We start from the raw sequence: 26,920 nt of genomic DNA on the forward strand, positions 1-26,920 counted from the left end.
GGGGATTCCCCATCAATAATTATGACATACATCTCGTTGTACCTCATTCCATAAAGGTTCTGCTGTGAATTTCACAGGCTTTCATTTTAACATGCAAAACTGCAAGTAATTCCTGTTGTTACTTGGGCAGATGCGAGCAGGCCCTACTGCAGAGAAGAATCCAATGATAACAGCATTTGAATTTACCTCGAATACAGGCAAAACACAATAAAGCACAACATAAGCTCCAGGGACATCACCTCATCTTTTTTGTTTACACACTTTACAGTCTCAATATTGAATTTAATAACTTCAGAAACTGGTTGCATTATGTCAGTTAGCTATTTTTCTTATATTGTCTCTCCTTCAGAGTCTCAGAATCTTGTTTGTGCCTTCTTTTCTATGCTCTGAGCAGTGAACTCATTCCCTCTCTTTCACACTGTTGTACGCATCTTACATCCTTTTGTCCTTTCTCCACCACTAACAACTCCTTTGTCTTTTGCACGAGACCTCTGTCCCTTCCAAATGTATTAAAGTTTCCAACACTTTTCAATACTGAAGGTGAGTCATATTGGTTTTGAAACTACTCTGCTCCTCTCATCACATTTTCTGCGGGACTTGCTGAGTCTGTTTGTTTCTAAACGTCCTGGTTTAATTGTGGATGCCAGTTGCTGCTGTCAGTTTCAAAGAGGAATGAGGAATCATTCTAACTAGCCGGGTCAGCACTGTAAATATTTACAAATTCTGAAGTAACAACAACATGGTGGAGCCTCATGAAATTCCTCCAACCCAAATTTGCAACCTTAGTTGATGACAGAAAAACAGTTTGTGCCCCTGAATATATACCATGTATGTGCAGTTTAAGAAGGGAAAGAATATACCCAATGCCACTGTTATCCCAATAGCCACCTTTGTTTGCGACTGCATCAAACTGTGCATGGATCCTTGGTATGAAAACACCAATGTCATTATGTACAGTACAACCTCGATTATCCAAACTACATAGGTGGGGAGTATTTTGTTTAGATAATTGAGTGTTCAGATAACTGATCTGATGGGGATGGGGAGCTGCCCAAGCATCCAGATTTTGAGATTTGTTTGGATAATCTGAAATTTGGATAATCGATGTCGGATAATCGAGGTTAAACTGTACTGAGTTTCTACCTGTCCCCAGTGTTTGCAAAAGGTGGGACTCGAATTATTGCTGCGGAATGCTCTAAGTAGTTGGACCGATCCATATCACCTGTCTTTCATGGAGAAATTTGCAAACGAAAGGCAAATGTGACCACAAGTGATCAGGAAATGGTCAGTGCATAGCATCCTTGAGACTCTGCAAGTAAAGGAGGGTCATGTGGTTTTCTGAGCAGATTGTCACAGTCATTTGGCAGAATGCCTTATCAGCAGAACTTTCCAACAATCACAGACATCGCTTGGCTGATGGTGAGAAGAACACTACCTGTGGAATCCTTCTTGCATGCCCAGTCTATTTGTGCCACTGAACACTGCCCCTGAAGTGGCGGTGGGGGACAGAGACTGTCACACATTTTCTACTAGAATGTGCCTATCAAAGGGATTCTGGAGAAAGAGGCAGTGGTTCTTGTCAAAGTTCATCCCAAGCAGTTCCATCACATGGACCTCTGCTCTATGGTCTATTCTCCGGGATGCACACTGAGACAAACATCGACTGTGCCTGGAGGTCCATCAACTTGGTGAAAGTCACTCTTTGGTCTGCTTGAAACTCAGTCTTTCAGAGCAAGGAGTCGACCTCGACCAAGTGAAGCAGAGTGGCACATTGCGAGATCCACTGGAATGTTAGGAAAGACCACTGTCTGAGATCTTCCTGCTGAATTTAAATGGGAGGGTGTTCAGTTACGATTAGATTACCTACAGTGTGAAAACAGACCCTTCAGCCCAACCAGTCCTCCAAGGAGTAACCAACCCAGACCCATTTCCCTCTGACTAACGTACCTAACCCTATGGGTAATTTAGCATGGCCAATTCACCTAACCTGCACATCTTTGGACTGTGGGAGAAAACCGGAGCACCCGGAGGAAACCCAGAGGGACCTGAGGTCCAAATTGACCTGGGACCATGAGGCAGCAGTGCTAACCATTTGTACCATATGGGTCCCTTCTTGTACCATAGTTATATGTAAACATTATCTTTTGGCTTGTTTGTTACAGTCAAACATCAATGTTTTGTTGTTTTTCTTCATCAGTACTATACAGACAATATGACTATGTATGTATGTGTGTTATAAATTTATAAATAAAGTATAATTTTGAAATTAAAAAGAAAATGAATGTAGAGTTAGGACAGATGGAATATTTAATATGCATTACTCGAATCTGTTTCATGTTTGCAAAAAAATACAAAAAATAAAAACATCAGTGTGGATAATAGAAATCTGAATTAAAACTGCTAAAATACTACTGTAATTTTTATCATAGTAAAAATGCAATGTTGGAGAACATTTCAGGCATAAAACACGAAAGCAAAAACCACAAGTTCTGGAAAGATACAAACAAAAAGAAGGAAACAGGGTGCTGCTAGCTAAAGAGGTAAAAACAAGGACCGCAGATGCTGGAAATCAGAGTCTAGATTAGAGTGGTGCTGGAAAAGAGTGTGCTGCTAGGACCTGCACAAGGAGATGAAGACGGTTCCAGTGAATAACCTGACCTGTTAAATGATTCCATTATTTCTCCGCCGCGAGTGCTCCATAACAGTGTTGGCAGGCGGGACACTGAAACTACACAAACACTTGGTGTTTTTAAAAAAATGATACATCTTCTAGTTCCGATTTTCGAGTTTAACTTTGACAATTTGAGACCACACTCACCTATTCCTATTAGCAAGTCCTTGTGCTTGAAGTATCTGATGGTCTTACTATAGGACCGAGTCTCCGAGTCCGAGTCGGTCTCAGTCCAGTGAACATACGCCTGTCCTTTGGCGTGAATTTTAAGAGCTTTCACCTCGATCTCAGCGTTGACCTCGACAATGATCCGCCCAGAGACCCATTCCCCGCAGCTGTAGGTCGGGATGTTGTTGTCCACGGCGCGGTCGTAGAGTATTGTAAAACTCGTCACTTTCCCCATTGCTGCGGGCGCCGAGGTGGAGAGATTTTAAAGTGAGACCATTCCCCTGCCAATTGGGTGCGGTCTGAAGCGGGATTGGGAATGTCCCTTCTTGTACCGATCCTCCCTGTGTGTTCGGGAGTTTTCTGAACGTGAGCAGCCCCACAGTGCCAGGGCAGTGAGCTCAGTCTGCTTCCGCCTTTTTGGAGAAAGGAGCATGTGAAAGTTATTGTGTGGTTTCACCAACCCCTGCGCATCGTCATTTCTCGTAATTCTACAAGCAAAGGAAACACAACAGTTCCTCCACTCTCCTCAATTTTACGATTCCGATTTTTCTATCAAAGGAAGCGATCGAATGGGCGGCACTGGTGCCAGAGCCGAGCTCCCAGCCCATGGTGCTGAGGGAGCAGGCGAGATGATTAAGCTGCTTGCGTGCAGTCGGCTTGTTAAATGTGTGCTGTGTCCAGCCTCTGTACCCTGTCCACAGCCTTCGGGAATTGCATCTTGTTAGGGATGCATAAAAACTGCTTGCACTTTTCAAGAGAGATACGTATACCGTGCTAACAATAAGCAATGGAAAAGTTACCCCTACTACAGTATGTGTTTCTTTTGAGGAACGGCTGAAAATACTTTTCAATTGTAAAAGCCAACTCGCTCAACCGTAGTGCTCACTGATATACTCCCCTCTTATTTACAGAAGGTGGTCAGCAGGAGTCAGTAGGGTTTTTTTTTCATTCATTTGTGGGATGTGGACATTGCTGGAGGGTCAGCATTTATTGCCTGTTCCTAGTTGCCCTTGAGAAAGTGGTGGAGAACTGCCTTCTTGAACCGCTGCAATCCACCTGCTGTGGGTTGACCCACAATGTCATTAGAGAGGGAATTCCTGGACTTTGACCCAGTGACAGTGAAGTAACAGCGATAGATTTCAAAGTTAGGATGGTGAATGGATTGGAGGGAACTGGACTGCAAATGTGTTGCTGGTCAAAGCACAGCAGGCCAGGCAGCATCTCAGGAATAGAGAATTCGACGTTTCGAGCATAAGAAGGGCTTATGCTCGAAACGTCGAATTCTCTATTCCTGAGATACTGCCTGGCCTGCTGTGCTTTGACCAGCAACACATTTGCAGCTGTGATCTCCAGCATCTGCAGACCTCATTTTTTACTGGAGGGAACTGGAGGCTGGTGGTGTTCCCACGTATGTGCTGCCCTTGTCCTTCCAAATAAAAGTGATCATGGGTTTGGAAAGTACTGTCTGAGGATATTCCATGAATTTCTGCAGTGCACCTTGTCATACACACTGCTGCTACTGAGCATCGGTGGTGGGGGGTACGGATGCTTGTGGATATTGTGCCAATCAAATGGGCTGCTTTGTCCTGGATAGTATCAAGCTTCTTGAGTATTGTTAGGGCTACACTCATCCAAGCAAATGGGAAATATTCCACCACACTCCTGACTTGTGCCTTGCAGATGGGTGGATAGGGAGTCAGGAGATGAGTTACTTGCTGCAGTATTCCTAGCCTCTGACCTGCTCTTGTATCCATTGTGTTTGTGCAGTGAGTCCAGTTGAGTTTCTGATCAATTAAATCTCCTAGAGATGAGTGGGGGATTCAGTGACGTTAATACCTTTGAATGTTGGGGTGGTGGTTAGATTATGTCTTATTGATAATGGTCATAGTCGAGTGTGGCGCTGGAAAAGCACAGCAGGTCAGGCAGCTTTGAGGAACAGGACAGTCAATGATAAGCTTTGTGGCATGAATGTTATTTGTCACCCCAAGCCTGGATATTATCCAGATCTTGTTACATTTAGTCATGGACTGCTTAAATATCTAAGGAGTTGTGAATGGTGTGGAACATTGCACAGTCATCACAAACATCCCTATTTCTGATCTTATGATGGAGGGAAGGTCATTGATGAAGCAGCTAAAGACAGTTGGGCCTCAGACACTACCCTGAAGAACTCCTGCAGAGATGCCCTGGAGCTGAATTGACTGATCTCCAACAATGATGACCATCCTCCAATGTGTTAGGTATGATTCCAACCACCAGAGAGTTTGCCCCCAATACCCATTGAATCTAGTTTTTTTAGGGCTCCTTGATGCCACACTCGGTCAAATGCAGTCTTGATGTCAAGGGCTGTCACTGTCACTGCACATTGTGGAATTCAGCTCTTTTGTCCATGTCTGAACCAAGGTTGGAATGTGGTCAGGAGCTGAGTGGCCCTGGTGCAACCCAAACTGTGTCACTGAGCAGGTGCTACTTGATAGTACTGTTAATGACACTTTCTATCAATTTGCTGATGGTTGAATGTAGACTGACAGAGCAGTAATTGGGGATTGTCCTGCTTTTTGATTACAGGATATAACTCGGGCAATCTTTCACATTGTTGGGTTAATGCCAGTGTTGTAAATGTACTGGAACAGCTTGGCTAGGGGAGCGGCAAGTTCTGGAGCACAAGTCTTCAGTACTATTGCCGGAATGTTGTCAGGGCCCGTAGCCTTTCCAGTGTCCAGTGTCTTCAACCATTTTTTGATATTGCCTGGAGTGAATCAAATTGGCTGAAGACTAGTATCTGTAATGCTGGGGACCACTGGTGGAGGCCAAGATAGACCATCCACTTGTCACTCCTGGCTGAAGATTGCTGTGAATGCTTCAGTCTTATCTTTTGCACTGATGTGCTAGACTCTTCCATTATTGAGACAGGGATATTTGTGGAGCCTCCTCCTCCAGTGAGTTGTTTAATCGTTCACCACCATTCTCGACTGGATGTGGCAGGACTACAGAGCTTAGGTCTGATCTGTTAGTTTGCTACTCATGGCTGTTTGGCATGCAAGTAGTCCTGTTTGGTGGCTTCACCAGTTGACACCTCATCTTCAGGTATGTCTAGTGCTGCTCCTGGCATGCCCTCCTGCACTGTCCATTGAGCCAGGGTTGATCCCTAGCTTGATGGTAATGGTTGAGTGGGGAATATCCCAGGCCAAGATGTTACAAATTGTGCTAGATTACAGTTCTGCTTCTGTTGATGGCCCACAGCACTTCATGGATACCCGGTTGTGAGTTGCCACATATGTTCGAAGTCTGTCCCATTTAGTACGGCGATTGTGCCACACAATACCATGGAGGATATTCTCAAAGTGAAGGCTGGACTTTGTCTCCACAAGAACAGTGCGGGGGTCACTTTACCGATACAGTTATGGACAGAGGCATCTGCAGTAAGCAGATTGGTAATGATAAAGTCAAATAAGTTTCTCCCTCTTACTGGTTCCCTCACCACCTCCGCAGACCCAGTCTAGCAACTATATCCTTTCGGACTCGACCAACTCAACCAGTAGTAATGCAGCCGAGTCACTCGTGGTGGACATTGAAATCCTCCACCCAGAGTACATTCTATGCCCTTGCCATCCTTCATGCTTCCTCTAAGTGTGATCAACATGTACTGATTTATCAACCGAGGGAGAACAGTACATTGCAATCAGCAGAAGGTTTCCTTGCCAGTGTTTAACCTGAAGCCATGAGATTTCATGGGGTCAGAGTCAATGTTGAGAACCCCAAGGGCAACTCTCTCCCAAGTGTGTCAGTACCTCTGCAGCGTCTGTCCTGCCAGTGGGACAGGACATATCCACGGACAGTGATGGTAGTGTCTGGGACATTGTATAGACAATAGGTGCAGGAGTAGGCCATTCAGCCCTTCGAGCCTGCACCGCCATTCAATATCATCATGGCTGATCATTCCTAATTAGTATCCTCTTTCTGCCTTATCTCCATAACCCTTGATTCCACAATCCTTGAGAGCTCTATCCAACTCTTTCTTAAATGAATCCAGAGACTGGGCCTCCACTGCCCTCTGGGGCAGAGCATTCCACACAGCCACCACTCTCTGGGTGAAGACGTTTCTCTTCATCTCTGTCCAAAATGGTCTACCCCATATTTTTAAGCTGTGTCCTCTGGTTCGGCACTCACCCATCAGCGGAAACATGTTTCCTGCTGCCAGAGTGTCCAATCCTTTCATTATCTTATAGGTCTCAATCAGATCCCCTCTCAGTCTTCTAAACTCAAGGGTATACAAGCCCAGTCGCTTCAGTCTTTCAGTGTAAGTTAATCCCGCCATTTCAGGAATTGACCTCGTGAACCTACTCTGCACTCCTCAATAGCCAGAATGTCTTTCCTCAAATTTGGAGACCAGAACTGCACACAGTACTCCAGGTGTGGTCTCACCAGGGCCCTGTACAGCTGCAGAAGCACCTCTTTGCTTCTATATTCAATTCCTCTTGTTATGAAGGCCAGCATGCTATTAGCCTTCTTCATTACCTGCTGTACCTGCATGCTTGCCTTCATTGACTGGTGTACAAGAACACCCAGATCTCTCTGTACTGCCCCTTCACCTAAATTGATTCCATTGAGGTAGTAATCTGCCTTTCTGTTCTTGCCACCAAAGTGGATAACCATACATTTATCCACATTAAACTGCATCTGCCAGGCATCTGCCCACTCACCTAACTTATCCAGGTCACCCTGTAATCTCCTAACATCCTCATCACATTTCACCCTACCACCCAGCTTTGTATCATCAGCAAATTTGCTAATGTTATTGCTGATACCATCTTCTATATCATTAACATATATTGTAAAAAGCTGCGGTCCCAGCACGGATCCCTGCGGTACCCCACTGGTCACTGCCTGCCATTCCGAAATGGAGCCGTTTATCACTACCCTTTGTTTCCTATCAGCCAACCAATTTTCAATCCAATCTAGTACTTTGCCCCCAATACCATGCGCCCTAATTTTACTCACTTACCTCCCGTGTGGGACTTTATCAGAAGCTTTCTGAAAGTCCAGGTACACTACATCTACTGGATCTCCCTCGTCCATCATCAGAGTTACACCCTCAGAAAATTCAAGATTAGTCAAGCATGATTTCCCTTTCATAAATCCATGCTGACTCTGTCCTATCCTGTTACTACTATCCAGATGTGCCGTAATTTCATCCTTTATAATAGACTCCAGCACCTTTCCCACCACTGAGATCAGACTAACTGGTCTATAATTTCCTGCTTTCTCTCTCCCACCTTACTTAAAAAGTGGTATAACATTAGCCACCCTCCAATCCTCAGGAACCAACCCCGAATCTATTCGAGCTCTGGAAAATAATCACCAACGCATCCACAATTTCCCGAGCCACCTCCTTCAGTACCCTGGAATTAGACCATCAGGCCCCGGAGACTTATCAACCTTCAGACCTAACAGTCTCTCCAACACCAAATCCTGGCAAATATAGATTCCCTTAAGTTCAAGTCTTTCAGCCACTGTTACCTCAGGGAGATTGCTTGTGTCTTCCCCAGTGAACACAGATCTGAAGTACCCATTTAATTCTTCTGCCATTTCTTTGTTCCCCGTAATATATTCCCCTGTTTCTCTCTTCAAGGGCCCAATTTTTGTCCTAACCATTTTTTTGCCTTGCACATACTTAAAAAAAGCTTTTACTATCCTCCTTTATATATTTGGCCAGTTTACCTTCATACCTCATTTTTCCTCTGCGTATTTCCTTCTTAGTAATCCTCTGTTGCTCTTTAAAAGCTTCCCAGTCCTCAGTTTTCCCACTTATCTTTGCTATGTTATACTTTTTCTCTTTTAACTTTATATGTTTCTTAACTTCCCTCATCAGCCACGGCCGCCCATGCCTCCTCCTGGGATCTTTCTTCCTTTTAGGAATGAACTGATCCTACAACTTCTGCATTATACACAGAAATATCCGCCGTTGTTCCTCCACGGTCATCCCTGCTAAGGTATTGCACCATTGAACTTTGGCCAGCTCCTCCCTCATAGCTCCATAGTTCCCTTTATTCAACAGAAGTACTGTCTCTTCTGACTGTACCCTCTCCCTCTCAAATTACAGATTGAAGCTTAATGTATTATGGTCACTACTTCCCAATGGCTCCTTCACTTCGAGGTCTTTGACCAATTCTGGTTCATTACACAATACCAGATCCAGAATTGCCTTCTCCCTGGTCGGCTCCAGCACCAGCTGCTCTAAGAATCCACAAAGAGGCACACCACAAAGTCTCTTTCTTGAGGTCCAATACCATCCTGATTCTCCCAGTCTACCAGCATGTTAAAATCCCCCATAACAACTGTAGTAACATCTTTGCGACAGGCCAATTTCAGCTCCTGATTCATCTTACATCCGATATATGTAAGGTATGATTCTGTGAGTATGATAATGTCAGGCTGTTGCTTGACTAGCCTGTGAGACAGCCCCCAAATATTAATGAAGAGGACTTTGCAGGCTTGACAGGACTGTTTCTGCCACTGTCTTTTCTGGTGTCTAGGTAATCCATCTGGTTTCATTGAGACTTTGTAGCAATTGATATAACCGAGTGGCTTGCTAGGATTTCAGAGGGCAATTGAGAGTTAATCACATCAGTCACATCATGAATTAGTGAACCAGATAGTTGTTCCCACCGATGATTTCATGGTCATCAGTCGATTCTTAATTCCAATTTTTATGTTGTTTTTAAAAATTCAATTCCACCATTTGCTGTGGTGGGATTTGAACCTGTGTGTCTGGATTAATAGTCTAGCAATAATACCACTAGGCCATCACCTTTCATTGGACAAAACACAAGCCCAGTCACAATATGTTTATTCCCTGAAAGAGACAATGTTGTGGTTACTGGCATTAATCATGAGAGATGTTCAGCTTTAGATCAACTGATTTACTCAGTCTACGTGCAGGGGGACGTCACTCAGGAAGTTTCTAGGAATCACATGGAAACAATTTAGGTTTTTTAAAAAGGGAAATTGTCTTTAACTCGCAGGAAGTTTTTATTGTGTAAGAGGTTACAGAAGGTTCAATAAGAGTCAGGTTGTTGATGTGGTACACATGGCTCTCCAGAAGATTAGATTAGATTACTTACAGTGTGGAAACAGGCCCATCGGCCCAACAAGTCCACACCAACCTGCTGAAGCACAACCCACCCATACCCCTACATTTACCCCTTACCTAACATTAGGGGCAATTTAGCATGGCCAATTCACCTGACCCGCACATCTTTGGACTGTGGGAGGAAACCGGAACACCCGGAGGAAACCCATGCAGACACGAGGAGAACGTGCAAACTCCACACAGTCAGTCGCCTGAGGTGGGAATTGAACCCAGGTCTCTGGCGCTGTGAGGCAGCAGTGCTAGCCACCGTGCCGCCCATGGTTTGATACAGTGCCACTAACGGAATTATGAGGAAAAGTATAAGTCGGAGTATAAAAAGGGGACAGAAGGGAAGTCAATAAAAAATAATTAGCTGATAAATAAGAAAACAAATAGTCAATGGATATTTTCCCAGATGGAGGAAGATTTGTAGTGGAGCACTTTAGGGGCTGGCATTGGGACTTTAGCTTTTTCAGTTATATATTAATGATATGGATTTTGATGTGCAGATAATTTCAAAGTATGCAGATGACATGGAAATTTGGAAGAATTGTAAATTGTTAGGGGATCTGTGTATAACTCCAGAAGGGGAAGAAAGGTGATGTGAAACTTGAAAGGGTTCAGAAAAGATTTACAAGGATTTTGCCAGGATTGGAGAGTTTGAGTTTTAGAGATAGGCTCTAAAACTGAGTATTTTCAACTGAGCATTGGAGATTGAGGTTCACAAGATCATGAGGGGTATAGATAAAAGTAAATACCAAGGTATTTACCCATGATGGGCGAGTTCAAAACGAGGGGTTATGTTTTTAAGTCGAGAGGAAAAAGATTTAAAACAGACACAAGGGACATTGTTTTCACACAGAAGGTGGTTCATGAGAGCAATGAACTGTCAGACAAAGTGAGAGATGCAGGTTATAGTTGTAAAGTTTAAAAGACAATTGACCAGATACATGGACAGCAAAGACTTAAAGGGGTATGGGCCTAACGCAGGCGAATGGGACTAACTTCGTTTGGGAAACTTGGTCGGTATGGTCGATGTGACTGTATGGAGGTAAGTTCTCACTGTTTAAATGTGCCCGTTGTTTTTTTTCATGCCTAGACTTACTGCCCGGCTCCAACACAGTATTGGCAGGCGGGGCACTGAAACCGCACAAATACTTTGGCTTTTATTTTTAAAATGAGGTGTTTTGATTTCTGATTTTCAAGATTCTTGCAAAACCACACTTACCTGATCCTATTAGCGAATACTTGTACTTGAAGTATCTGATAGTTTCGCTGAAGGTCTCAGTGTCATCCAGATTGTGCTCAGTCCAGTGAACATACGCCTGTCCTTTGGCGTGAATTTTAAGAGCTTTCACCTCGATCTCAGCGTTGACCTCGACAATGATCCGCCCAGAGACCCATTCCCCGCAGCTGTAGGTCGGGATGTTGTTGTCCACGGCGCGGTCGTAGAGTATTGTAAAACTCGTCACTTTCCCCATTGCTGCGGGCCCCGAGGTGGAGAGATTTTAAAGTGAGACCATTCCCCTGCCAATTGGGTGCGGTCTGAAGCGGGATTGGGAATGTCCCTTCTTGTACCGATCCTCCCTGTGTGTTCGGGAGTTTTCTGAAAGTGAGCAGCCCCACAGTGCCAGGGCAGTGAGCTCAGTCTGCTTCCGCCTTTTTGGAGAAACCAGCACGTGAAAGGAAACACAACAGTTCCTTCACAGTCCGCAATTTTACGATTCCGATTTTTCTATCAAAGGAAGCGATCGAATGGGCGGCACTGGTGCCAGAGCCGAGCTCCCAGCCCATGGTGCTGAGGGAGCAGGCGAGATGATTAAGCTGCTTGCGTGCAGTCGGCTTGTTAAATGTGTGCTGTGTCCAGCCTCTGTACCCTGTCCACAGCCTTCAGGAATTGCTTCTTGTTAGGGATGCATAAAAACTGCTTGCATTATAACAAGAAGCCTGAAAGTACTTCTCAATTGTAAAAGGCAACTCGCTCAACCGTAGGCGCTCACTGATATATTCCCCTCTTATTTACAGAAGGTGGTCAGCAGGAGTCAATAAATTGGACAAAGGACAAGTACAACCATAATATGCTCATAGCCTGAAGGAGAAAGCGGCAGCAATATGTGAAGGGACAATGCTGTCGTGGGGGTTACTAGAGACGTTAATTGTGAGGGGTGTTTAGTTTTAGATCAATTGATTTACCCAGTTTACGTGCAGGGAGAAGTCACCTAGGAAGCTTCTAAAAGTTGTTTTAAACGTTGTCATCACATGGAAAACATTGGGTTAGTTTGGAAGAGTCAGTTTGGGACTTTTTTTTATAAAAAGGAAACCGTGTTTAACTTGCAGGGAAGCGTTTTGTAGAAGAGGTTACAGAAGGTTCAATAACAGTAAGGCTATTGATGTGACACACATAGATCTCCAGGAGATGCTTGATACAGTACCACATAACAGACTTGTAAGGAAAAGGTATAGATCAGAGTATGAAAAAGGGACAGAAAGAAAGTGGATATAAAATTGACTGACAGGAAGAGAACAAATGGATAGTTTTCTGGGTTGGGGAGATTTGGAGGGGAGCACTTCACGGGGTGGCACTGAGAGTTTTGTTTTTCCTCTATTAATGATATGGAGCTTAGTGTGCAAGATCATTTCAAAGTTTGCAGATGACATGGAAATATGGAAGAATGGTAAATTGTGAGGAGGACTGTGTAGAACTCGAGAAGGACATTGAGGGGGTGCTAACTTGACGTATAAGATTCAATGCAGAGAAGTGTAAGGTGATGCACTTTGGTCAGAAGAACAGTGAAAAACAATATAACATAGGGGGCCCATTTCTAAAGAGGGCAGAGGATGTATAAGTGCACAGAACTTTGAAGGTGGTTGGACAAGTGGCAAGCAGTTAATAAATTATACGGTGTTCTCAGCTTTATTAATAGAGGGGTAGAGTACAAGAACAAGTTTAATTTGTATAAGACACTTGTTGGACCTCAGCCGTTATATTGTCTACATTTGTGGGTTCACATTATAGGAAATATGTGAATACATTGGAGAGTACAGAAGTGGTTTACAAATTTGGTTCTAGGAATAAGGAACTTCAGTTATAAAAAAGTAGATTGGAGAGGTGGTTGGTTAGCTCGCCTGGGTTATCGTGCACACATTTTGTCGCCATGCTGGGTAACATCATCAGTGTAACTTCCATGAAATGCTGCTGTTCTATCCTACTCGGTTTTGTGTCGTCTGGTCTGTTGAGGTAAGTGTTACTTTTGGATCTTCTCTGCAGCGGCTTGTACACTTGGTCCAGTTCTATGTGTTTGTTAATAGCCTTTTTGGTAGAAAACTAGGCTACCAAGAACTCTCACATATCTTTGGATGGCTTGTCGTGGAATAGCTACTTTGTCATAGTCCAATTGATGGCCCTCTTGGTCTGTGTGCACAGAGGTGAGCAAGAGTGGACCATGTCGTTTAGTTGCAAGGTGTTGTTCATGATGTCCAATGGCAAGTTTTCTTCCTCTTTATCTAATGTAGTGCTTGTTGCGAGGAACTTTGTATATCACATTGCTCCTACATGTCATGAGTGTGGGATCCTCTGTCTTGGTAAGTAGTTGGTGTAGTATGGATGTTGGTTGGTGTGCTATCATAATACCTAGTGGTCATAACAGCCTGGTAGTTAATTCTGATATGTTCTTCACATAGAGTAAGATGACCAGTGTGTTGGTAGGTACAGTATCTTCTTGGCACTGTCTGTTGGACAGGCATTGGTGGATGAAGCTGATGGGTTATCCCTTGTTAGCAAAGACTTTGTATAAGTGTTCTTCCTCTTCCTGGTTCTGGTGTGTAACAGTGTGTCATGACTCTTTTGATTAGTGTCCTGACGTAGTTCCATTTGTGGATGTTGGGGTGGTTGCTATTGTAGTTGAGGATCTGGTCCACATGGATGTATCTCCTGTAGTTGATACTAAAATTGGAGGTGTAGTGGACAGCGAAGAAGGTCACCTCAGATTACAACAGGATCTTGACCAGATGGGCCAATCGGCTGAGAAGTGGCGGATGGAGTTTAATTCAGATAAATGCAAGGTGCTGCATTTTGGGAAAGCAAATCTTAGCAGGATGTATACTCTTAATGGTAAGGTCCTAGGTAGTGTTGTTGAACAAAGAGACCTTGGAGTGCAGGTTCATAGCTCCTTGGGAGTGAGTTGAGTAAGAGTCACAGGGGAAACTAAAAGCCTTCTCTCTATCCATCTGCCCTTATGATTTCAAACTGTAAGTTGCCTGTGCCGTTGTTTACTGTTTGTGCTAAGGGATGTGTGTGTTGGGACTGTTACAAGTAGTTTTAGAACAGCATCATTAAGTCGGGTTTGGATAGGATCAGTTATCCAGTATTCTGTTTTCTGTTCATTGTGTTTCATTCTGTAACTTTGTAAATAGATCTTGTTTGTTTAAATCTTGGCAGTCGAGCCAGCTAATTTACACCGGCAATATTCACTCCACACCTAGCTAAACAGACGCAAAGTTATGGTCTGGGATACCAGTTTAAGAATTTTTGCATATCAGTTGTGACCAGAAGTCTACAGACAATGTTTCAGAAATATAAACCTATATTGAGTTTGAAAGGATTAAACAAAGTAATTTTGATAGATGGATGATAGATGGTGAGGTTGTGATCTAGGGGGGAGATTGGATGAGGTAATGTGAGAGCCAACACCCAGCCTCATGAACTTAGAGGTCAGTCTGCCAGACGACAACAATAGCACCACTCTTGTTGGCAGGCTTGATGACAAAGTCAGGGTTGGATCTGACAGCATGGAGTGCAGTCAGTTCAGAGAGAGATAGGTTTGAATGGGTAACGGGGATGGGCAGAGAAATTGAGGCCACCAATATCATGTTGACATGGGTCATGGTCGTGCCTGTCTCTTTGGGGGGGTATGTGGAACATTCCTTCTTCCAATCCTACTCTGGCCACACCGACAACTCTTTTTCTGGTATAATCAATGATATCACCAGTGCTGTTTCCTTCTCTTGTTCGGAATTGTAAAAGTTTACTAATTTTGCTTCCAAATTGCACCCCACTCTCATGTTCACCTGGTCCACTCGGACTCCTTTCTTCCCTTCCTCGACATGTTTGATTCTGAGGTTAGGCTGGCCAACAATATCCACTACAAACCCGGTGACTCCCACAATTACCTTGACTATACATCTACATACCCTGCTCCCTGTAAAGACTATTCCATTCTCTCAAGCTTTTCTGCATCATTTGTTCTGATCATGCTGACTTCTTCAAGGAAGCCTCCGAAATGTCCACTTTCTTCAACCGAGGTTTCCCCACCATCGGGGTTGACAGGACCCTCAGTGACTCATTTCTCACACTTCAGCCCTCACCCTTTCTCTTCTCTCTCAAACCAGCGATACGGCCCCCCTGCTTCTCACTTACCATCTCACCAGTATCCACATCGAAGAGATCATTCGCCACCATTCCCACCACCTCCTGCCGAATGCCAACACCAGCCACATATTCCCTCCCCTTCTGTGTCAGCCTTCCGCAGGGATCCTTCCCTCTGGGACAACCTGATCCAGTCATCCTTCACTTCCAATACCCCCCACAGCCCCACGGCACCTTCCCCCGAAGCCACAGAAGATGTAACCCCTACCTGTTTACTGCCTCCCTCCTCAGTATCCAAGGGCCCAAACATAGCTTCCAGGTGAAGTAGTGCTTTACTTGTACTTCACGCAATCTAATCTACTTTGGGAAAATGAAGGTAGACCTGGTGACCGCTTTGCAGAACACTGACATATCTAACCCCGAAAAAAGACCCTGAGCTGGGACAACATCCCTGACTTGGGCTTGCTGCATTTCATCAGCGAAGCTCAGTACAAGTTGAAAGAACAGAACCTCATTTTCCACTTGGGGACCCTGCAGCCTTCAGGACTCAATATCAAGTTCAATAATTTGAGGGTCCCGAGTACCTTCTCTCATGTCCCTATCTCTCCCCCCCCCCCCCCAACACACACACACACACACACACACACACACACACACTAAGCATATGGGCTGCTATCACAAATAATTAGCAGCAATTGATTCTCCCAGATTGGCCTTTACCCCATTTTCTACTTTTATCTTTCTCTGGGCTCTGTCTCCACTGATCTTTGACTCCTTGCCCCCTTCCCTATCTTCAGCATATACACCAACATTTTCCTATCTACAATCAGTTCTGAAGAAGGGTCATTGGACTCTGCTTTCTGTCCACAGATGTGACCCGCTAAGTTTTTCCAGCGATTTCTATTTTTCTGATATCCAGTATCTGCAGTTTTTAAAAATGTATTTGTTTAGTGTGTGAACATATCAGATTAAAACAGTACAAGACGGGGGATTCAAGATGGCGGCAACCCAGTAGGTCTGCCTTGCTACACTCTGCACCAGACCCCAGACAAAGTGGTGCACTCACTCTCCCAATGTGGTAGAAATTATTAATTGTTGACCCCTAGAACCATTTAGTATTAGTTTAAAATCACTAGGAAAATGACCAAAGGCAAGGGGCCACCCCTGCAAAACTGGACATGCCCGTGGCTGCAGCATCAGCCTCCGCAATCGCCCAAGGGGCCTCACCTGCAGAGCAGAGCCTGATCTCGGAGTCTCTGAAACCCCGAGAGAAGATTGATTCAGCGATGGAGACGACCTGGGCCAGGCTTGAATAGATCTTGGTCACGCTGCAGACATATGACCTGGAGATCCAATGCCTCGGGAGTGTGTTGGGGAGGTGGGGCAACAGGCTACAGCCTCCAAAAGTGGCAGAATACTGGGTGGTTTTGGTCCGGGCCTTGGTGGAGCAGGTCGATGACCTCAAAAATCTGGTGGGGCTTCCTGAACGGGAGGAGGAAGGCCAGCTCATCAGCTTCTTGGAGCAAGGACTCCCACAGTTTTTGAAGCTGGAAGTTGAGGCAGACCGGGTGTGAGTCAAGCAGGCCCACCAAGTTGCAGTGCGCAGGCCTGATCAGACCAGTGCCCCGCCCAGCCCTAGTGTGACTCCAACATTATAGAGATAAACAAATGATGCTGGAAGCCTCTAGAACATTGGGGAAGAATCCACAGGGTAAAAAGTGAGGTCTGCAGATGCTGGAGATCAGAGCTGAAAATGTGTTGCTGGTTAAAGCGCAGCAATTCTCATTCCTGATGAAGGGCTCTGGCCCGAAACGTAGAATTTCCTGTTCCTTGGATGCTGCCTAACCTGCTGTGCTTTAACCAGCAACACATTTTCAGCTCTGATCTCCAGCATCTGCAGACCTCACTTTTTACTTACAGTATGAATGGGATAGTTTGATTGCCCACTTAACTTTCTTGTTGTAAGATCTGTGTAATTTTTTTCTTACTTGGTGCTGTCTGGGGTGGGAGCATGGCTTCATCTTGAAGCAGCCATGGAGGGGTTAGTGGGTAGTATGAGTGCCCCCTGTGGGCAAGGGGGAAAATCTCCTTTCGTTTGTGTTATATGTCAGTATATAGTAGAAGTAGCTGTTAGAAGTTTTGATTTGGTAGTTTTGGAAGTTGTATTTTAAAACTTATACAAACTGCTTATTATTTTCACACGGCGCACTGAGTGGGGTGCGGTTCTTCCACCCGGGGTGTTATGGACGGTTTCAGATGGTTTATGGCTAGCCATTCTTTAAATGGTGCACCTGGAATGTTAAGCGGAGTCATTCACCAATTAAGAGAAAACAAAATACTGTCAAGCCTTAGAAAAGAGAGAGAGGGTCAATGTATCCTTGCTGCAAGAAACAAATTTAACCAATAAGGAGCATTTCAAGTTGATACAGGAAGGGTTTGGACAGGTACTTTTCTCATCCTTTAATTTGAAAAATAGAGGAGTTGCTATACTCATCTGGAAGAATCTCCCATTTCAAATGTTCAACCAAATAAGGATGAATATGGGCAATTTATAATTCTTAAAGCTTTAATACATGGAGAGGAATATGGGATTTTGAATGTATGTTGTCGGCTGGCACACCTCCTTAAATTTTTAATGGATGCGCTTTCCAGGTTGGTGGCCCTTGCTGCACGTCATACAATTCTAGGGGGGGAAACTTTAAACTTCTTATTGACCCCAAAGTAGACAGGATGCCTAGGGGTCTTGTGGGTCTGTCCCCACAATCCAGGCAGTTGGTGGACCTATGGAGAGGTCTTCAACATCAAGGTATGGATTTCACCTTTCTCTCTAACCCACATAAAAGCTATACCAGAATTGACATGTTTTTGTCTCATCGACCTTTTTGGATTTGGTGCTACCTTGAATAGGGAATGTAGCCATTTCTGAACATGCGGCAGTGTACATGGAGATTAAGGCCGGTGGTAACAGGATAGGCTCCCGGCACTGGCGCATGGACCTTTCCTCTTGAAAGATTGCAAATTTATAGACTATTTTTTGCAGAAATTTTAAATTTTTTGGGACATTAATTTCGGTACGGCCAGTAATCCATCTGTGCTCTGGGAGACTGCAAAGACCTATGCACAGGGTTTGATTATTTCTTACTCTGTGACCTGGAAGAAGCAGAGGGGAGAGCAACAGCAGTTGCTCGAGTCTCGTCTGAAGGCAGCTAAGACAGCATACCTTGATAGACCATCTGTAACCAAATTGCAATGGATTACAGCCCTCAGGGCTAGTATGAATGCTGTGCTCACCCAGACAGCAAAGAGGGAAATCTCCTTTGCGAAACAGAGGTTATTTGAGTATGGTGAAAAACCGGGCAGATATCTAGCGTACTTGGATAGAAAGAGGAATGTCCCCCAATCTATCACATCCAGAAAGTGTGCTGGTCCTCTTATTTGCAATGCCAAAAAGATTAATGCATCATTTAGGAAGTTTTACTCAGAGCTGTACCGGTTGGAGGGTTGTGAGGACAGATTGATGAAGATGCAATCCTCCTTTAAGGCCCTGGATCTTCCGGGTGTAACTTCAGAGCAGGCGTCCTTTCTGAATGCCTCCCTGACAATCCACGAAATACAGGAGGCAGTGGTAAAGCACCTGGCCCAGATGGATTTCAAACTGAGTTTTAGAAGGAGTTTATAGATATGCTGGCCGGGCCACTCTTGGATATGTACAACTACTCAGAGTCAGGACTGTCTTTCTCCTTCTTTGAGAGAAGCAAATATTTCTTATTCTTAAGTGAACAGCCCCAGAAGATTGCACTTTGTACAGGCCCATTTCGTTACTGAACTTGGATTTTAAAATTCTGTCAAAAATGTTGGTGTTAAGGTTGGAGAGAGTTTGTCTCTCATTGTAAAGGAAGACCAGACGGATTTTATCAATGGTCGTAGGTCTACCAACAATATAAGAAGTGTATTAAACATGGTCCAGGTATGGCAGAAAGGTTAGATTCCAGGCTTGGTAGTTTCCCTGGATGCAGAGAAAGAGTTTGACCAGTTGGAGTGGCCGTACCACTTTTATGTACTGGAGCAGTTTGGTCTAGGAAGGGGTTTTAACCAGGTGGATGGCAGTGTTGCTTAGTGACACAAAAGCAGCAGTTCTCACTAATGGTATACGGCCGAATAATTTTAGTATCGGCAGAGGCAGCCGACAAAGGTGTCCTTTCTCGCCACTATTATGTACATTGGTGATTGAGCTGCTAGCAGAGGCCATCCACAGGGATCCCAATATAACTGTCCCAGAGGCAAGATCAGGCAGGCATAAGATCACCCTCTACACAAATGACGTTCTTCTCTTTTTAACTGATCCTATGACATCTGTGCCCCGTTTAATACAAGTGATTAATCTATTTGGTTTCTTCTCAGTGCATAAAATTAATCTTATAAAGTTGGAGGCCATGCCTGTGGGGGTGGGGGGATGACACCTTACTAGAATATCCGATTTTGGGGATAAACAAATATGGGTTTGCTTTCTAATGCTCCCGGTGGTGGGGAGCTTTGTTGGGTCAAAAAAGTTGTAATGAGGTTAGCAGCTGAGTGACCTGGCAGAACTGTGAGGAAGATATATGATATCTTGCTATTATTTGGGATTGCGCTTAGTGCAGTAATTTAACGGAATATAATTTGTTATCTTGATATAACTTGGTTTAATTTTATTTTATTTTTCTTCTTTAGTTGTTTATTGAATTGTAGTTTTTGTAGGGTATTTTCCCCCATCTCAATGGTTTGCAGAGTACAGTAGTAGTTTGTTTATTGTTATTAAAGTTGTTACACTATTTTGTAGTGATTTTGTAAAGAAATTAAAATCTTTGTTCTCAATAAAAATATTTACAAAAAAAGTACAAGACATTCACAGATAGCAGCAGTCAATCTTAAGAAAACACATCAAATCTCTGAAAACAATTTTAGTCTTAATAAGTTGCTTTGAGAAAGCAACTTGTTCCATCTTTGCAGTTTGCTTCCTTTAGAACTATGGGATGACTCGAGTATAGCCAAAGAACTTTTTCCATTTGTTCATTCATCAAGGGGTTAGATTCTGTTTTGTTTGAAATTGTCATTGTCTAGAACTACTTCTTGTATAATGTTAGTGGGCACTTACACAGGGTATGGGTTGCTTCAGGATCTGAGGAGTTTATGAACGATGCTGATCATTATTCGCTAATGATTGCACACCTCCACTTCTGACTTTATGGTGGAAGGTCATTTAAGAAGCAGTTGAAAATGAGCCTACCTTGAGCAACATCAGCAGTAATGCTCTAGGTCAGAGATTATTGACTTCAGCAACTACAAGCATCTTCCTTTGTTCTAGGCATCATTCTAACAGAGAGGTTTTCACCTGATACCCACTGACTCCAGTTGTGAGAGGACATCTGACACCATATTTGCTCAAATGCATTCTTGATATTAAGGGCTGTCACTCACTTCTCCTTTATCTACGTCAGTCTCTTATCAATTTCTTATCTACACAAGGTCAAAAACTGTAATGAGGTTAGCAGCTGAGAGTGGCCTGGCAGAACTGTGAGGAAAGCATATGATATTGTTGCTATTATTTAGAACTGGAGTTCTAAAATGGAAAGCACACTGCATCTTTTTAAGTTTGAGTCATATTTATATATGCTGAGAGTTAAGGTAAAGATACAATCTTTTTGAATTTGATGAGAAGCGATAGACGTTTTGGAAATTTCTTTACATCTAAATGAGATTTTTCAAACCCTAAAGGTGGATACTTTAGTGCTTTCCTACCGGAGGGTAGAAGTGAAAAAAATTGGGTTGCTAACAAGGTGTCCTATGCCACAGGGAGACAGAGTCCGAAACACATTGCTTTTGAGAAAAACTGCACTGTCCAGAAATTCAGAGAGTATGCAGGTTTCTTTTAGAGAGAGAAACGGATCATTCAGTGTGAAAAAAGGCTTGTAACATTGGAAACTGCTAAACTGTATTACCGAAGACCAAAAAGAAGTTCCGAGTGGCATAAATGTCAATAAGGGAAAAGCTCCAGAAACAGAAAACTGTGGAAGAAGAGTTTAAGGAAGTCAAGTTATGAAATGTGCACTGTGTTAGTAGTTTTCATATGGGTCTCAGGATGAGGCATTAACTAAAGAAATAGCATCATGTAACTGTAGTAGTTAGCCAAAATTAAACTAATTAAAACTATGCCCACAAAGGTTTGTGTATCTGTAAAGTTGTTGTTGAGGGTACAAAGATTGAATCCTTATTTCTGATATTTGTAGTTAGGGGTGGCACAGTGGCTCGCACTGCTGCCTCACAGCACCAGGGTTCTAGGTTCAATTCCAGCCTCGGGCGACTGTCTGTGTGGAGTTTGCACCTTCTCCCCTTGTCTGTGTGGTTTTCCTCCCACAGTCCAAAGATGTGCAGGCTGGGTGAATGGGACATGCTAAATTGCCCATAGTGTTAGGTGCATTAGTCAGAGGGAAGTGGGTCTGTGGGAAGTGGCCTTCGAAGAGCCAGTGTGGACTGGTTGGGCTGAAGGGCCCTGTTTCCACACAGTAGGAATCTAAACTAAAAAAAATTCAACTCGTATAATATTTCTGGGTGCTTTTGTCTTTTTGCGTGTATCAAAGTTTTGTGTTATTTTCATTGACCACCAGCCTCTTGTGTTCCATAACTGACCACCATGATAAACAAAAAGCAAAAATAAAATTTATGATCAGTCAAGCTAGGTTTCACTCTGAAATATGACTTGACCAATATTATCACCAACTGGGATCACAGCAAAATCCAAGCTGAGCAACTCAGGTTATTGCTGACTGAGTGATCCTTGACAGCACTGTTGGTGACCCTTTTCATCCATTTGCTGATGATCTAGAATAGACTGAGGAGCTTCCTGATGAAGAGCTTATACCCAAAACATTGATTCTCCTGCTCCTCAGATGCTGCCTGACCTGCTGTGCTTTTCCAGCATCACACTTTAGAACTGATGGGCAGGAATTGGTCAGATTGGATTTATCCTACTTTTTATTCTGGATACTTTTCTGCATTGCAGAATTGATGCCAGTGCCATAGCTTTGCCAGCATTTTCAATATCTAGTGTCTGTATCTGTTTTTTGATCTCACATAGAATTAATCAAACCGGCAGAAGATTGGTATTTGTGATGCTGGAGACTTCAATAAGTAGTCAAGGGATTAACGAGGTGACCTCTCCCATTAAATTAAAGCCAAATGCTGAGGGTGCCAGAAATGTGAAATCAAACCAGAAAATGCTGGACAACAAGTCTGGCAGCCTCTGCAGAGAAAGAAACTGAGTTGAGCTGTCCCAGGAGACTTGTCTTCCTAGGAGGTTTCTAATTGTTCAACACCATTCAAATCTAGGTGTGGCAGACTGCAATGTTTAGATTTGATCTGTTGGTTGTGGGATCACTTCATTAACATCTCGTCCATATCCCACACCTCCGCCCTCAGACCCCACCCCTCCAACCATAACAAAGACAGAACGCCCCTGGTACTCACCTTCCACCCTACAAACCTTTGCATAAACCAAATCATCCGCCGACATTTCCACCGCCTCTAAAAAGACCCCACCACCATGGATATATTTCCCTCCCCACCCCTTTCTGCCTTCCGCAAAGATTGTTCCCTCCGTGACTACCTGATCAGGTCCATGCCCCCCTACAACCCACCCTCCCATCCTTGCACTTGCCCCTGCCTCTGCAGGAACTGCAAAACCTGCGCCCACACCTCCTCCCTCACCTCCATCCAAGGCCCTAAAGGAGCCTTTGATGTCCATCAAAGTTTTACCTGCACATCCACAAATATCATTTATTGTATCCGTTGCTCCCGATGCGGTCTCCTCTACATTGGGGAGACTGGGCGCCTCCTAGCAGAGTGCTTTAGGGAACATCTCTGGGACACCCGCACCAATCAACCACACCGCCCCGTGGCACAACATTTCAACTCCCCCTCCCACTCTGCCGAGGACATGGAGGTCCTGGGCCTCCTTCACCGCTGCTCCCTCACCACCAGACACCTGGAGGAAGAACGCCTCATCTTCCGCCTCAGAACACTTCAACCCCAGGGTATCAATGCGGACTTCAACAGTTTCCTCATTTCCCCTTCCCCCACCTCACCCTAGTTCCAAACTTCCAGCTCAGCACTGTCCCCATGATTTGTCCGGACTTGTCCGACCTACCTAGCTCTTTTTCCACCTATCCACTCCACCCTCTCCTCCCTGACCTATCACCTTCATCCCCTCCCCCACTCACCCATTGTATTCTATGCTACTTTCTCCCCACCCACACCCTCCTCTACCTTATCTCTCCACACTTCAGGCTCACTGCCTTTATTCCTGAAGAAGGGCTTTTGCCCGAAATGTTGATTTCACTGCACTTTGGATGCTGCCTGAACTGCTGTGCTCTTCCAGCACCACTAATCCAGAAATTAACATACGCTTTGTCTGCTGTTTGGCATGTAAATAGTCCTGTGTTGCAGCTTCAACAGTTAACACTTTTTTTGTTTTAAGAATGTCTGCCGCTGCTGTTGGGAAGAAAGTGAGGACTGCAGATGCTGGAGATCAGAGCTGAAAATGTGTTGCTGGAAAAGCGTAGCAGGTCAGGCAGCATCCAAGGAACAGGAAATTCGACATTTTGGGCATAAACCCTTCATCAGGAATGCCGCTGCTGTTGACATGTACTCTGTCTTCTTTATTGTACTCGGTTTGATATTCCTGCTTAACAATGATAGTCGAGTAGATAAGGTGGACTATGAGATTAACAAATTGTTGTTGAGTACAGTTCTACTGTTACTGATGGTGCATGGTGCCTTATGGATGTTCAGTTTTGAGTTTCAAGATCTGTTTAAAACCAATCTCATTTAACACAGTGACAGCACCACACAACACTACATAGCATTGGGGGCAAATAATGTCAGCGTGTTGTAACTCCATGTTGGAATTTTAACAGCTAAGTGCAAAAGTCTCCAACAAATGTCAGAACAGCAGAATACCCAGCTAATTTTATATAGCAGGCTTCACACACAAGTTATGACCCAGGCAGATCTAGAGACCACTAATTCTAATGCCTACTTTAGGGGTTTTCTAGCCATATTGAACATCAAAGAAAGTAAGAACAAAAAAAACTTTCATGTACTCACGCCCACACTCCGGATTCCTCCACCGTTCCTGAACCTTCTCACGACCTCCGGAACCGCTTGGGCGCCATTGCCCATGCTGTGGCGAACGGCGACGTCACTTCCGCCCCCATCGCCGCACGGACAACAGCCACAACCGACCATGCAGCCTCCGTGATTGCTGCCCAGACAACCGCCTCCACAATCGCCAGGAAGACCATTGCCGACAGATACGCGGCCGCCGCGGGATCCACAGCCACCGGGACCAGTGCTGTTTCTGCCCAGCGCATCACTTCCGTCCCTGGAGCTGCCGTCGCCGCAGCCACTTCCGCTCCCAGTGACGTCACTCACCTGCTCAAGGACCACACCGCACGCCACTCCCATGTCAATCTCCGCCCCCACGTTAGTCTCTGCCCCCACTCCGATCTCTGCCCCACGCCAGCTCCTAGCTCCCAGCCCTGCCGTATTTTCACCATCCCTCCAGACCTCCCACTCTCTGAGGATGAACGATCAGTCCTCAGCAGAGGCCTCACCTTCATCCCCCGATGCTCCCGGATCAATGAGTTCGACACGTGGTGAGACAGCGAGCATTTCTTCCGCTGCCTTCGCCTCCGCGCCTATTTCTTCAACCAGAACTCTCGCCCACCCTCTGATCACCCCTTCTGCCACCTCCAACACACCCCATGCTGGCCTCTTACCCAACCTCAATCTCTTCATATCCAACTGCCGCCGCGACATTGATCGCCTCAACCTGTCCACCCCTCTCACCCACTCCAACCTTTCACCCTCAATGCACAGCCCTCCACTCCCTATCTCACCATCAAACCGGCAGACAAGGGAGGTGCGGTAGTAGTTTGGCGCACCGATCTTTACACCGCTGAAGCTAGACACCAACTCGCGGACACCTCCTCCTACTACCTTCTTGACCTCCCACCACCAAACCATCATCTCCCAGACCATCCATAATCTTATCACCTCAGGAGATCTCCCATCCACCACCTCCAACCTCAGTCCCACAACCCCACACCGCCCGCTTCTACCACCTGCCCAAAATCCACAAACCTGACTGCCCCGGCAGATCCATTGTCTCAGCCTGCTCCTGCCCCACTGAACTCATCTCTGCATACCTTGACACTGTCCTGTCCCCCTTAGTCCAAGAACTCCCCATCTACTTTCGGAACACCACCCACGCCCTCCACCTCCATGATTTTCGCTTCTCCGGCCCTTAACACCTTATCTTCACGATAGACATCCAGTCCCTATACACTTCCATCCCCCATCACGAAAACCTCCAAGCCCTCCACTTCTTCCTCTCCCACCGACCCAACCAGTACCCTTCCACTGACACCCTCCTTCAACTGACTGAACTGGTCCTCACTCTGAACAACTCCTTCCAATCCTCCCACTTCCTCTAAACCAAAGGAGTAGCCATGGGCACCTGCATGGGTCCCATCTATGCCTGCCTCTTCTTCGGCTATGTGGAACAGTCCATCTTCCACAGCTACAATGGCACCAACCCCCCACCTTTTCCTCTGCTACATCGAGGACTGTATCGGCACTCCTCGTGGGAGGAGGTTGAACAGTTCATCCACTTTACTAACATCTTCCACCATAACCTCAGATTTACCTGGATCATCTCAGACTCCTACCTCCCCTTCCTAGACCTCTCCATTTCTATCTTGGGCGACCAACTCAACACAGACATTTGCTACAAACCAACTGACTCCCACAGCTACCTAGATTACACCTCCTCCCACCCCGCCCCCTGTAAAAATGCTATCCCATATTACCAATTCCTTCGCCTCTGCCGCATCTGCTCCCAGGAGGACCAATTCCACTACCGAACAGCCCAAATGGCCTCCTTCTTCAAAGACCGCAATTTCCCCTCAGATGTGGTCAACGATGCTCTCCACCGCATCTCCTCTACTTCCCGCACATCCGCCCTTGAACCCCGCCCCTCCAATCACCACCAGGACAGAACCCCACTGGTCCTCACCTACCACCCCACCAGCCTCCGGATACATCGTATCATCCTCAGTCATTTCCGCCACCTCCAAACAGACCGCACCAAGGATATATTCCCCCCCCCCCACCCCTATGAACGTTCCTGAGAGACCACTCCCTCCGCGACTCCCTCGTCAGGTTCACACACCCCCACCAACTCAACCTCCACTCCCGGCACCTTCCCCTGCAACCGCAAATGCAAAACTTGCGCCCACACCTCCCCCCAAGGCCCCAATGGATCCTTCCATATCTGTTGCAAATTCACCTGCACCTCCACACACATCATTTACTGTATCCGCTGCACCCAATGTGGTCTCCTCTACACTGGGGAGACAGGCCGCCTACTTGTGGAAGGTTTCAGGGAACACCTGTGGGACACCCGCACCAACCAACCCAACCGCCCTGTGGCTGACCACTTTAGCTCCCCCTCCCACTCCACCAAGGACATGCAGGTCCTTGGCCT

General features: G+C 45.2%; 1 protein-coding gene across 4 annotated transcripts in view; it reads right to left on the reverse strand.

Annotated features, from left to right (window-relative positions):
• The window catches only part of LOC132827541 (arrestin domain-containing protein 3-like), a 72,383-nt gene that overhangs the window by 39,747 nt on the left and 5,716 nt on the right, over window positions 1-26,920 (reverse strand). Inside the window, exon 1 of one of the 4 annotated variants that reach the window (XM_060844175.1) lies at window positions 11,200-11,647. The exons of 2 other annotated variants lie outside the window; for them this stretch is intronic. In XM_060844175.1, coding sequence (XP_060700158.1) covers window positions 11,200-11,452 — 253 coding nt within the window. In that variant the 5' untranslated portion in view covers window positions 11,453-11,647. Of the gene's footprint in view, window positions 1-2,818; window positions 3,455-11,199; window positions 11,648-26,920 lie in introns of those variants that run through there. One more of the 4 variants, XM_060844173.1, reaches the window with a different exon arrangement.

Source organism: Hemiscyllium ocellatum, chromosome 2, assembly GCF_020745735.1.
Source record: "Hemiscyllium ocellatum isolate sHemOce1 chromosome 2, sHemOce1.pat.X.cur, whole genome shotgun sequence".
Lineage (NCBI taxonomy): Eukaryota > Metazoa > Chordata > Chondrichthyes > Orectolobiformes > Hemiscylliidae > Hemiscyllium > Hemiscyllium ocellatum.